General features: G+C 41.2%; 1 protein-coding gene across 1 annotated transcript in view; it reads left to right on the top strand.

Annotated features, from left to right (window-relative positions):
* The window catches only part of LOC145408248 (proteasome activator complex subunit 4B-like), a 212,521-nt gene that overhangs the window by 65,803 nt on the left and 132,817 nt on the right, over positions 1 to 13,901 (top strand). The window contains exons 9-10 of the mRNA XM_080279014.1: positions 5,604 to 5,810; positions 6,437 to 6,623. Coding sequence (XP_080135140.1) covers positions 5,604 to 5,810; positions 6,437 to 6,623 — 394 coding nt within the window. The remainder of the gene's footprint in view (positions 1 to 5,603; positions 5,811 to 6,436; positions 6,624 to 13,901) is intronic.

Here is a 13,901-nt window from a genome sequence, read left to right as displayed (position 1 = left end):
CTCATGTGTGGGGATGCTCCCTACATACAGCTCTTCTCAGTAAGGTGGAGTCAAAGGCTTTTCGTCTCATTAACTCTCCTTCTCTTACTGGCTCCCTTCAACCTCTGCCTATTCTCTGCACTGTTGCATCTTTCTCTCTTTTCTATTTCTGCTTCAATGGTCACTGCTCCTCTGAACTGTCAGCTTGCACCCCTCCACCTCTGTGACGGGCGCATAGTACTCATCCAGCAATAAACTCTTATCCCTTTTCTGTCTAACTCTGATGCAAGAGTTAAGCATTATTCCTAGTCCATCATTTATGCAACAGGTCAACTCTGTAACTGTCTCCCTCTGTCTGTATTTCCTACCTCCTATGATCTCCAGTCTTTCGGACACAGTGTGTCCAGGCATCTCAAAATGGACGGATCTTGAATTGGGCTCTGTTTTGTATTGTTTTTGTTTTTTTATTAAAAGGAACGGTTTGTGGGCTCTTGGCTTTGGTTCATTCTTGTTTGCATTAAAAAAAAAAATGTGCTTAATGACTAAACAGGCAAATCCCTGAAAAAGAAAGAAAAAAAATATGGGCATTAGAAGAATATAGCATCCAAGGAAGCAGGCCTAAAGCAAACACTTTTTTTCAGATAACAAAAAAGATTATCCATCCATCCATCCATCATCCAATCTTACAGTGCCCCATGAGGAGCATAGTAGCCTGGGGCTAAGCAAGTTGGTCCTAAAATTTAAGATGAGAGTACATGTTTAAGTATCATGTAGGAGGAAGTTGAATGATACCCCAGATTTTTAGTGCAGCTCATGATTTCTAAGAAAGATTAATGTGTTTTGTGGCAGTATGAATGTAATACCAGTACTTTCTATGGATAAGATAGAATATGTCACAAGCAAGTTATATTTTACATTATCATGAAAGCAAGGCCAGTAATGTGGGGCATTTGCAGCTGCTGGACTGTTTTGTGTGGAGTATACACCAGTACATTGTTGGTAGAGTATACAGCAAAACATTGAATATATTTGGGCCCTACTGTGCATTTGGTGTTTCTCTTCACAAAAGTCTGATACTTAACTGATGTACCAGTCTTTTATAATATGACACTATTCAGAGTTAATGAAAAGTGAGAGAAGAAAATTTGAAAGAGTAGAACTACCTAAAGTACCGGTAAAGTATATTGGTACTGTTACTTATATCAAAGAAGTGATTTTTCAGGAATTAACTGGACTTAATTCATAAAACTACCAGTTGAGGTCCAGTAATGTGGGGTGAAAATCATATACAATTAATACTAAGCCTATTGAAAGGATTACAGTATAATGATAGAATTATTATATTACCGGTAGGTGATGGTTTCATGACATAACATATAATGAGAAAAAACTCATTGTATAGTGAGTGGCATTTTGTTGGCAATAAACCCCAACCACCCCATGGTGGCTCAATCTGATTGGAGCACCGTAATTACCCACTAAACCACCAGGCGCCAAAATTTGGTCATATGGTTTCCACCCAGGATAGTAAATGGTTTGCTGGTGTGCAGGAAACCATTAGGCTTGTTGCTCAATGTAGAGTCACCCACAGGCAGAAGGAAGAGAAAAGAATGAAGGAAAGGAAGACACAAGAAGGATCGTAAGGTCATCCGTAGGCTGAAGGAAGAGGAAAGAGTGAAGGAAAGAAAGACAGAAGCGGATGGAAAGAAAGAAGGATGGAGGAGAGGAAAGGGCAGACACCCGAAAGCAGCAGTACATCGAGTGAGTGGATGGTGAGCCCCCCCAACAGTAATTTTGCTTATTTGGCTCAGACACTGGGTAAGATGCGGCACCAGTAAATATAATCCAATTTGGTCATTATGAAAAATACGAAACTCCGATAACAGCGACATCCGGACGTCACCCTGCTAACCCGGACTTTTTCCGATATATCAGATATTAGTCCGGATTGAACGAATGGTTTTTAAACTGTTTTGACTACCATTGCGCTACTGTACTACTATATGTATTAACATCGCTACATTAATCAATTGGTGTAATATACTGTAATAGTACTATACTGTACACTGATAAACTTGTCTTTTATTTACCTGATTGTGGTGAACATAGCTGAAGTGGTCACGCAGTCCAGACTGCTCCTGGCATTATCGGACTTTTTCCGATATTCAGTATAGGTATTTAGTCCGGTAGCTCCGCGATTCCGAGAAAAGCGAGTTCTGGTCTATTGAAGTCTGTTTTATATTTTAAAAAATTCAGGATTCAGAGGAAAAATTTGCTAAAGTTATCAGGTGTTTCACCTCTGGCTTGAAAACTCACCATGACAGACATTTTTTTTGTGTAAATATTGATTTACAATGTATTTTTTTTTTTTTTTTTTTTTTTTTTTTTTAACAGCAGAGGAAGGTAGAGTCCTGGGAGGAAGGTAGAGTCCCAGAGGATTGGAAGTCAGGTATAATTATTCCCTTGTACAAAGGAAAAGGTGAAAAAGAAGTGTGTGGTAATCATAGGGGCATTTGTCTTCTTAGTATAATAGGAAAAGTGTATGGTAGGATACTTATAGACAGAGTTAGAGAAAGAACAGAGAAATTAGTTGGAGAAGAACAGGGAGGCTTTAGGAAGGGAAGAGGTTGTGTAGATCAGATATTCATTCTTAGATCTTTAGTGGAAAAGTTTCTAGAGAAGGGAAAGAAGTTGTATGCGGCTTTCATGGATTTGGAGAAAGCATATGACAGGGTGGATAGACAAGGATTGTGGAAAGTGTTAAGAATATATGGAGTAGATGGGAAGTTGTTGAATGCTGTGAAGAGTATGTACGATGGTGCGAAGGCTGCGGTGCGTGTGGATGGTGAACTAAGTGAATTTTTCTCTTTGAAAGTTGGTTTGAAACAGGGATATGTCATGTCTCCATGGTTGTTCAATCTGTACATGGATGGGGTAATAAAAGAGGTACAAGGTAGGGTAGTGGATGTTGGAGTGGCCCTGGTGAGAGAGGATAGTGTTTGGAAACTCCCTGTACTGTTGTTTGCAGATGATACTGTGTTGTTGAGTGAAGACGAAGGGGAGCTGCAAGGCTTGGTGGATGAGTTTGAGAGTGTGTGTAAGAAACGGAACCTAAAGGTGAATGTAGGGAAGAGTAAAGTGATGGTCTTTGAGAGAGGTGAAGTTAGTGAATGTACAGCGAGGTTGGATGGTGAGGAATTGGAAAATGTGAGTATGTTTAAGTATTTGGGTAGTGTGATGAGTAAGGATGGAGGTTTGGAGGGTGAAGTGCTTGAAAGGGTACAGCAGGGAAGAAAGGTTGCTGGTTCCTTGAAAGCAGTGATAAGAAACAGGGAAGTGAGCATGGAAGTGAAAAAGTTACTACATGACAGTATTGTGATACTAACTCTAACGTACGGAAGTGAAGCTTGGACATTGTTGGAAGGACACAAGTCAAGAGTGAGAGCAGTGGAAATGAGTTATTTAAGAGGAGGCTGTGGAGTCACGGGGAGAGACAGGCTGACGAATGAGGATATAAAGGAGCGTTGTGGTGTGGATGTGGATGTGATAGGAAGCGTTATGAGGAACACACTGAGGTGGTTTGGCCATGTGGAGAGGATGGAGGGTGAAAGACTGACGAAGAGAGTGTATGTGAGTGAGGTGGAGGGGGAAGAGGGAGGGGGAGGCCAAGGATGAGATGGAGGGATGGGGTGGAGAGGTATATGAGAGAGGGGGGTGTGAGTTGGGAGCAGGGCAGTGAAATGGCGGGGGACAGGGCGACTTGGAGGCGATTTGTTTGTGGCCACCCCAAACGGGATTGAGGAGTCTGGCAATAGATAGATAGATAGATAGGAAGGAAAAACATGAATAAAAAAATAATAATCCATACACCAGACTACTGGCATCCTCTATTCATATAAAATCTGTAACAGTTGGACTTGAACAGCTGTAGGTTGAAGGCTGGGGGGAAACAACTCTGGGGAAGTAAGTTCCAGAGAGATGGAGTTCAGAGAATAAAAGAATTGTGATAGGCAGAAGTTCTGCAATATGGCTGTGTGACATTCCAGTCAAGAACACTGCCAAAGCTCTCGTAGCACAAGGGAAGGCATGGAGAGGTGGCACAATGGATACAACTTCGTCTGAGCATTTGTCATTAAAGTATCTGCAAAATAATGCACAGGAGGCAACATTCCTTCTTACTTGTAAGGGAAATAGTTTATTCATAATAGCAAGGTTATTAATTCCAATAGCTTTGTTCTGAACTTTGTCTTGTTGTTTTAGTGCAACCTCTCCACATCCATTCCACAAGGGTGAACTGTATTCCAGTAGAGAGCACATATAACTCTTATGATTATAGCTACATTTAATTGTGCTCTAAATCCATATCTGTGCAAAATGGAAGTCCGTCATTGCGTGTTGACAGTCTGAAGGGTAAATTTAGTACGTTTTAGTTTTGAAACCTGAATTTTTATTAATAATCATATTAAGTACAAATTTTTGACAGGATTTCAGATAACTAGGTGTGCATGCACCTATGTGGCAATAAAAATTATAATATTTTCCATTTTAAAGTGCCGATTCAGTATTCCCTTGCATTGCTTCGCAACAGTAAGAGTTGCCATTTGTGACGGGGTACTCCCAACGCACTGCTCGCCACCACAACTTCCTGGTTTTCATTTCTTGTAACAGTGATGAATCTTTTTTCTGGTGCGATTCTACTTCTGTTCTTGCACAGTGGAACAAAGCACCAGTGGTGGTTATTTGCTGACTTAGCCGTGATGAAGCAGAGCTTGACTAATCAGCAGACCCAAGAACATACAACTTAGCTGAGGATCACAGTATTGTTTTGTCTCCCGGCTTGGCAGGTTTATGATCTCACGGTTACTTGAGGCTCGTGCTGCCATCAACCTCTTTTTGTGGAACATTAAAAGCGTTATATTTCCAGATTTTTACTTTGGTTTGTCAGATTACAGTAACTGTATCATAGGATAATTCAGGACATTTATCACCCAAATAAATTGATTACTTAAAAATAAAAATTGACCGTCGACCAGTCCATTATATAGTCTTGGTACAGCATAAGAAATCGCTACTCAGAGGAAGATGACTTCTGGACAGCTCCCAGCTCTTCAAGGCTTGAAGAATCATTGCTGCTCCATAGTATTGCACCAGAATGAGCTGGCAAATGTTTCAGTAAGTCAGGAAGATACTTAGGGTCACCATAACGTAAGAACTAGAAAGTCGTAAAACAAAGTAAAATTTGTTTTTCTTTCTTTTGACAACCAGTGCAACTCTTTATGGAATGAAGTTGTTGGGGTTCTTGGTGGGAGACCAAAAAGGAGCTTTGCAGCTCTATTTAGGACCGATTGAACCTTCTTTATTTGATAGAGCATTGCAATATTTTTTCACTTATGCATGGTGAAATTGTAGCTCACCCTTTGTTGCAACTAGTGACTTGCTGGTGGGTGTAAACAACTTAAAAGTTTGCATCCTTGTTGATGTTTCCATTGATTTTGTATGGGGGAAAATAAGTTTTGGGCTGTGTAAATACTCAATACAGATTTCCTTGAGAGTCACAAATGGTTACAGTATGGTGTGTAGCATCGAATTCACAGTGGTGTATGAATCTTTCTTTCTTCCTGCAGAGAACGATACAAGAAGCCATCGTGGGAAGTTGAAGTACCAGAGCACAAGAAGCTTAGTGAGGATGAGATAACTGCCTTTGTCCAGTGTGTTCAGACTCCTGCCATGTTGACCATGTTCTCTCACACTGGAACTCAAGATGCAGGCATCGTCTTCCATAGGCTCTCTCTCCTTCGCCCTGAGATCATTGTTCCGCCACTCCTTCAGCAGTTAGTAGTGCAGGCTAAACAATTTTTTTTTTTTTTTTTTTAATACAGCACTTAGTAGTACAGGCTAAACAAGTTTTTTTTTTTTTTTTTCCCCAGCAGTTAGTAGTGCAGGCTAAACAAGTTTTTTTTTTTTTCTACAATTGGATATTAGCCCAAAGAACTTTTTGTTTATTTATAGGACCTCATTAGCATAAATTTTTGATAACTCAGGGCCACCTTGCAAAAAGAAAAATAATAATAAATTGAATAACTAAGTAATATAAAAAAGGATGGTACAGTATCATAAAAATACTTTTTAATTGAAGAAGATTTTAAAGTAAGACAAATGGAGGCCCCATTATAGTTATCCGGGTAGAATTGTCAGTTTCTTTAGTGTTCACTATAAACTTAATGAACTACTGTATTGCTTTAGAACCATTTATTGAACTATGCTTTAGAACCATTTTTATGTTCTACAGTACTGCACGTAAGTTTTGCTTGGCAGTACAGTACTGGGTTTATAGCTGCATTTAAGAAAATAGCCAAGAATGGTTTTGTTAGAGTAATTGTTTATAGATTCATAAGAAATTGTGATGTTTTATTTATCAGATTGTTGAATGGATTAATCTTGAGGGTTTATCCAACAGATTGTATTCATCATTGGAGACGACGACGGAGCCACACCGGCTGACAGCATCATTAGAATGTGTGGTGTGTGTAGCAAGGGCACTTGTGAAAGGTGGTCGTCACTACCCTGAGGGACAAACCCATGTCATACCACTCCTTCTCCAAACTCTGCCAGGCATTGACCCCAATGATATCAAGAAATGCATGGTAAGATTATTAGTGTAATTTTTCTTCAAGTAATGAATCATATTATTCTTTGACTTCATCATCATCATTAGCATCATCATCATCATCCGGACCTCCTTTCCGAACCTAGGGCAGGGTGAGGGGTAGCAACGTCCAGGCAGCTCAAGTTTGCCCAATGCAACGGGCCACACTTCCATTCACTTACCATTCAAGCCCCTGGAATCCTGGCTCTATCTGATATGCCAAAAACTTTCACCACATTCTGTGCATCACGTAAACGTATCCAATAGAGTCAATCTGAATGCCATTAGTTAAAAAGGGGTGCCAAATCCCTGATCATGCACTTCTCACAAAATTCATCCAACCAGCTTGATCTCTTGTCAGGCCCCTAGCCTCACGGATTTCCATACCACTCTTCCTCGCATACTCATTCACCATATCTCTCCACCTTCTCCATGGACTTCCTCGCCTCCTCCTTCCTTCAGATCCACTAAGATGTACCTTTTTCACCACTCTATTGTTATCTCTTCTCTCCACATGACCATGCCATCTCAGTACACTCCCTTCGACTCTGGTGTCCACAGACTTCCTTACTCAGCATCTTTCACGAATCACAGACTTCCGTACTCATCATCTTTCACGAATGACATTATTTCATATCCCATCCACTCTCTGTACTCCACTTATACATTCCTTAGCAGTCCCATCTCCATTGCTCTCACTCTTGACGTTTCATTTTCATGAAAAGTCTTTGACTTTAATTCATTCATTCATTCATTATCTAATCCAATACCACCCCATGAGAAGCGTAGGACTTAAAACCAGGTAAAATGTTATGGATGCTGTAACATGTCTGTATTTTGTGTGTTTAGTAGTAGTGATCTAATGGCAGTGAAAAGATTAGTAAGAGAGAGTAAGAAGAGAGTGGATGAGGAATTTGGAAGGAATTTGAGTGTAAAGTGGAGGGAATGTAAGAAAATGTTCTGAAAAGAGGTTAGAGAGTTAGACAGGGTGTCAAAGAAGTTAGTTGGGGAATGAAAGATAAAAATGGTTGATTACTAGTGGAGAAGGGAAGAAAAGTGAGCAGATGGAGAGAACACTTTAACGAATTGTTGAACATAGAGAATGAAAATAATGCAAGTGTAAGTGGCTCGGGAATGGCTGGGAGATGGAGGGATGTGAGAGGAGAGGAAGAAATCAGTAGGATGAAAGTTGTGGAAGCAGTGAAGATAGTTAAAATGGGGAAAGCTCTGGGAGTTGATGGAGTGTGTGGTGAAATACTGAAGCACTGGGGAGAGATGTGTGAATTGGTCCTGGAGGATTGGAAGTCAGGTATAATTTTTTTTTTTTTTTTTATGCAAGAAAGAAGGAACCAAAGGCCAGGAGCCCACAACCCATTCCTTCAAAAAAAAAAAAAAAAAAAAAAAAGAGAGAGAGAGAGAGAGAGAGAGAGAGCCTAATTCAAGATCCGTTCATTTCGAGATGCCTGGATGCGCTGCGTTTGAAAGATTGGAGATCATAGGAAGCAGGAAATACAGGCAGAGGGAGACAGTTCCAGAGTTGACATGTTCCATAAATGAAGGACTGAGAGTAACAATTAACTCTTGCACTAGAGAGTTGGACAGAAAAGGGATGTTTGCTGTTAGACGGGTGCTACGCGCCCATCATGGAGGTGGAGGGATGCAAGCAGACAGTTCAGAGGACCAGTGACCATTGAAGTAGCAATAGAAAAGAGATAAAGATGCAACAGTGCGGCGAAGAGGCAGAGGTTGAAGGGAGCCAGTAAGAGGAGGAGAGTTAATGAGACAAAAAGCCTTTGACTCTACCCTATTGAGAAGAGCTGTATGTGGGGAGCCTCCCCACTCATGAGAGTTGTACCCTACACAGGGGCAAATAAAACCCGTGTATAAAGTCAACAACTGTGCAGGGGTGAAGAAGGTACAGAGTCGGCTTAGCATACCTTATCTCTTGGAAGCAGATTTTACGAGAGATGTAATATGATCATTCCAAGATAAGCCCTGAGCGATTGAAATCCCAGGCATGTTCAAGGATGATGCAGGATTGATCTGAATATTATTAAACAGTAGTGGGTACTCCTGTGGAAGATTCTGTCGGGTTGAAAGGTGTGAGAATTGAGCCTTTGATGCATTAAAAACAACCAGATTATTTTTACCCCCGTCAGAGATACGAGCCAAGTCAGATGTTAGGTGTGCCATAGCCTCATCCCTTGTTTGTTGAAGCAACTGCTGCAATGGATGTTGCGGTAACCAAATGGAAAGTTGAAGGGTGGAATCATCAGCGTACGAGTGGATAGGGTTAGATATACAGCTTAGAAGGTCATTGATGAATAAAAGGAAGAGAGTTGGTGATAGGACAGAGCCCTGAGGAACACCACTGTTGATAGATCTAGGAGAAGAACAATGGCCGTCTACAACAGCTGCTATAGAACAACCAGAAAGGAAGCTATAGATGAAGGCATGGATAGAAAGATAGAAACTGTAAGAGGGCATTTTGGAAATTAAAGATTTATGCCAGTTTCAATCGAAAGCCTTTGAGATGTCAAGTGCAGTGGCAAAACTTTTGCCAAAGTTCCGAAAGGAGGATGACCAGGAGTCTGAAAGGTAGGTTAGAAGATCGCCAGTGGAGCGTCCCTGATGGAACCCATACTGACGATCAGAAAGAAGGTTGTGATAGGAAGGATTTCTTAAAATTTTTTTTGTTAAGAATTGACTCGAAAACTTTTGAAGCACAGGATGTTAAAGCAATTGGACGATAGTTAGAGGGTTGGGAATGGTCACCCTTCTTTGGGACTGGCTGAATGAGAGCAGACTTCCAGCAAGAAGGAAAGGTATAAGTTGACAGACAAGGGTGATAGAGTTTACCTAGGGAGGGTGTAAGCATAGAAACACAGCTCTTGAGGGCAACAGGTACAGAGCCATCAGAGTGGAAAAGAGGAGGGAAGGATGATGAGGTAAAGTTATTAGAAAGGTTTTTGGCAAGGTGCCAGAAGGAGTGGGAAGAATTCGAGTTGGAGAGTTGAGAGCATTTAGTATGGATGAAAGTATTTTTAGCAGAGCGAAGAACAGACTTAGCATGATTCCAGGCAGAAACATAAAAAAAGATGTGATTCAGGGGTGGGTTGGCTCTGGTACCTTTTATAGGCCCTCTCCTTATTGTGGACAGCATTATAACAAGCGTCATTAAACCAAGGCTTTCTTGCATTAGTCAAAGGATATGAGAAAGGAATGTATGCTTCCATTCCCGAGAGTATAACCTCCGTAATGCGCAAGCCACACTCAGATGGTTCCCTACCAGGGAAGCAATAATCATTCCAGGGAAATCAAAGAAGCACTGCCTGAGGACCTCCCAATCTGCAGCTCCAAAGTGCCACAATTGACGTTTCTTTGGAGGGCCCACCTACTGTACCGGAGCAATAGGACAGGTTAAGGTAATACTCTTGTGATCGGAGGAGCCCAGCGGAGAGGAAAGATTAACAGTGTAGCAGAAAGATTAGTTTTAAGGAGGAGGTCAGGTATGTTGGAGCTCTGTCCAAGGTGGTCAGGGATTTGAGTAGGGTGCTGTACAAGCTGCTCTAGGTCATTAAGGATAGAAAAGGTGTAGGCTTCTTCACCAGGTGGATCAGTGAAAGGAGAGGAGAGCCAAAGGTGGTGGTGAACATTGAAATCTCCTAGAATGGGGATTTTAGAGAAGGGAGAAATGGATAGAATGTGTTCCATTGTAGAAGTAAGATATTCAAAGAATTTTTTATAGTCAGTAGAATTAGGGGATAAGTAAACAGTTCAGATATATTTAGTCAGAGAATGACAGGAAAGCTGAAGCCAGAGAGTAGAGAATTCAGGAGAATCAAGTTCAGGAACATGAGAACAAGGTAAGTCTTTGCGTACATATACACAACAGCCACCTTTGGCTTTGAAATGAGTATGGAGAAAGGAGGAGGATACTGAAAAGATTTGCTATCAGTTACCTCAGACAGCTGAGTCTCAGCTAGGAAGGGAAGGTGAGGTTTAGAGGAGAAGTGGTGCTCAGCAGAGCGAAAGTTAGAGGAAAGGCCATGAATGTTGCAGAAGTGAAGAAGAAGTGAGTCAGACAGTGGTTCCAGGCAGCTCGTTGAGTCGTCACCGGGAGAGGCGTGGATGGTGGGGGCATTTATGGTCCCTCCCCCTGGGGACTCTTGAGGCTTAGTTATTGGTCGTAATTTTTCATTTCAAATTCTGAAAAGGAAGTGTAGTGTGTATTGTGCATGTAGTTTGGTGTTGACAGAAACTTTTATTGGAGAACATGCTGGCCTCTCTGTGTTACTGAGAAACTGAAATAGATCAACAAATGGAGAAGGTGAGGAACTAGTCCCAAGGGCTGATGGAATGGGGCTGTCTTCCCCTGTCTGCATTTTCTTGATCATCATCCTCATCCGGACCTCCTTTCCCACCCTAGGGCAGGGTGAGGAGTAGCAGCATCCTGTAGTGGGTTAAGTTGTGTTAGTATTGAAGGTGTTAAGTCCACTTCACCGTCAGGGTAGTTAAAACTGTAGTTGAGGCTTTGTAGGTTATATTTCTTACAGTTATGTACAGCTTAAGAAATACAGGTCTTGGCCAGGACTGCGTAAGTAGACAGCCAGCCCCGACGGTAGACAAAGAGAATCTGTTGCATACATGGCATTGGAGCTAAGGAGCCTCAATTTTTATTCTAATACAGTAGATCTGTCACTATGAGATATTGGCACTTAGAGTTTCTACCTTGTATGATGAATTAATGCTTGAATAATTAATAAAGTATCGACCTATACTGTATTATAATAATTAAGAATGAATAATTAGTAGATGGTACTGTATATGTACAGTATTGTTGGACCAGTATAGTTCAGACAGCCCAAGTTTGCACAATCCAATGGGCCATGCTTCCATTCACTCATCATTCAAGCCCCCGGAATCCTGGCTCTATAAAATACGCCAAAAACATTCACCACATTCTGTAGCTTCACATAAACATATCCGATAGAGTCAATCTGGACACTGTCAGATTAAAATGGGGTGCCAATTCCCTGATCAAGCTCCTCTTCTCACAACATTCATCCAGCTAGCTTGATCTCTTGTCAGTCCCTAGCCTTATTGACTTCCATAGCTCTTACTCACACTCTCATCCACCATATCCCTCCACCTTCTCTTTGGCCTGCCTCGCCTTCTCCCTCCTTCAGATTCCCTCAGATATACTTTTTTCACCACCTTATTGTTGTCCATTCTCTTCACATGACCATACTATCTCAGTACACTCTCTTCAATTCTGGTGTCCACAGACTTCCTCACTCCACATCTTCCGTGAATCACATTATTTCGTATCCTATCCACTCTCTGTACTCTACATACATTCCTCAGCAGTCCCATCCCCGCCGCTCTTACTCTTGACTTTTCATTTTCATGCCACACCATAGAGTCACATCCACTCCTTCATGTATGCTTCGTGTAGCTGCAACACTTAAGCCTCTGTTTCTAATCAAGGCCTTCATAATGAAGCACCAGCTACTTTCCGTCCTTGTCTCTCTCTGCTTTTCACATCTTTGCACATTTCCCTCTCTTCTCTATCTCTGTAGTCAAGTATTTGAGCTCTCTCACCAATTTGTCTCTCTCTGTTCATTGTAACATCATACTTGGAGTCATCTTCTCTCTCAGTAACCATCACTTTACTCTTTTCTAGATTTATTCTAAAGGCACGATGCTCACAGACATCAACAAAACTTTGCACTAGTCTACCAAGTTCTTGTCCAGTACTTGCAAGTATTACTGCATCATTAGCATACAACAAATTTGAGATATTCCATCCATCACCATTCATTACCAGTGCCATCCCCCTCTCCATTACTTGTGTTTTTACTTCTCTCATCACCCCATCCATGTATATATTGAAGAACCAAAGGGACATCACACAACCTTGTCGCACGCCCACACCGATCATGAACCATTCACTTAGGTGCCCATTTACCTTTACACATGCTTCTGTGCCATCATAAAAACTATTGACGGCACCTGGCGGCTTACCATCTACATCATACATATGCAAAACCATCTGCAGTTCTTCTGTCTACTTTGTTGTTTGCTTTTTCCAGATCCGTGAATGCCATAAACACCTTATAGTCCTTTTCACAGGCCTTCTCCACTATCTTTCTTACTGCAAGTATTTGATCCACACATCTATAAAGCCACCCTGTTCATCACTCACTTGGACTTCAGATTATCTGTCATACTTTCTCTGTAATAATTATTCCATATACTTTCCCTATCACACTCAACAAACTTATGTATAATACTTGCACTCACCTTGCACACCTTTATTTTTGTACAGGGGTACAATCACAGTTTTTTTTTTACTCTGCTGGCACACAGTTTCACTCATCCATGCTGTATTACATATCTCCAACAAGCACTTCATTCCACTCTTTGCAGTATACTTAGTCATCTCTGCATACACCTCGTCATCCCCAGCTGCTTTGCGATTTTTAAGCCTTTTCACAGCGTTCTTCACATGTGTGAGTGTCATGTATCGTGGCATTGCACCCCCCCCCCCAAACCAATCATGTTTACAGCAGCTCCCTATTGCCATTCATCAGGCTTTCAAAATATTCTTTCCATCTGGTCCTTACTTCATTCCCATGAGTGAGTTAATAGTCTACCACTTACATCCTTTACACTTTCACATTGCTTTCCGCTGTTGCTTCTACATGTATGCACCTCTTTCCAGAATAACTATATTTTTAGAGTAATTTGCTTTCATTTTTCTTCCTAGATCACCATTTTCCTCCTTTTTCGTCTTCACTAGTCTCTTTACATGCTTCTTGCCCTCAATATATTCAATTTTTATTTCAATTGAACCCCTTTCCTGTAACCAGCTTAACCACTTCTTCCTCTTTTCCTGCACTGTTCTCTTAACCTCATCATGCCACCATACCATACCGTTCTTTGTTGGTACCCTTGCCACACCACACACTGCTTGAGCATTGCTAACTAAGCAGTCTTAACAGGCTGTCCAGATCCATTTCATTCCAGTTCACTGATTCTAACTCCTCCCCTACTTTGGTCTTTAGATATTACTTCATACAATCTCCAGTCTTTCAGACGCTGCGTGTCCAGGCATCTTGAAATTAATAGATCTTGAATTTGGCTCTCTGTTTTATTGTTTTTGTTTTTTCTTAGAAGGAACAGTTTGTGGGCTCCGGGCCTTTGGTTCCTGCTTCCATGCATTTAAAAAAAAAAAAAAAGTTTGTTTCATTAATTGCATAATACTGTGAGA

This window comes from Coenobita brevimanus, chromosome 76, assembly GCF_032717465.1.
Source record: "Coenobita brevimanus isolate Jiangsu-jjx chromosome 76, ASM3271746v2, whole genome shotgun sequence".
NCBI lineage: Eukaryota > Metazoa > Arthropoda > Malacostraca > Decapoda > Coenobitidae > Coenobita > Coenobita brevimanus.
This window is presented reverse-complemented; position numbering and strand designations above follow the sequence as displayed.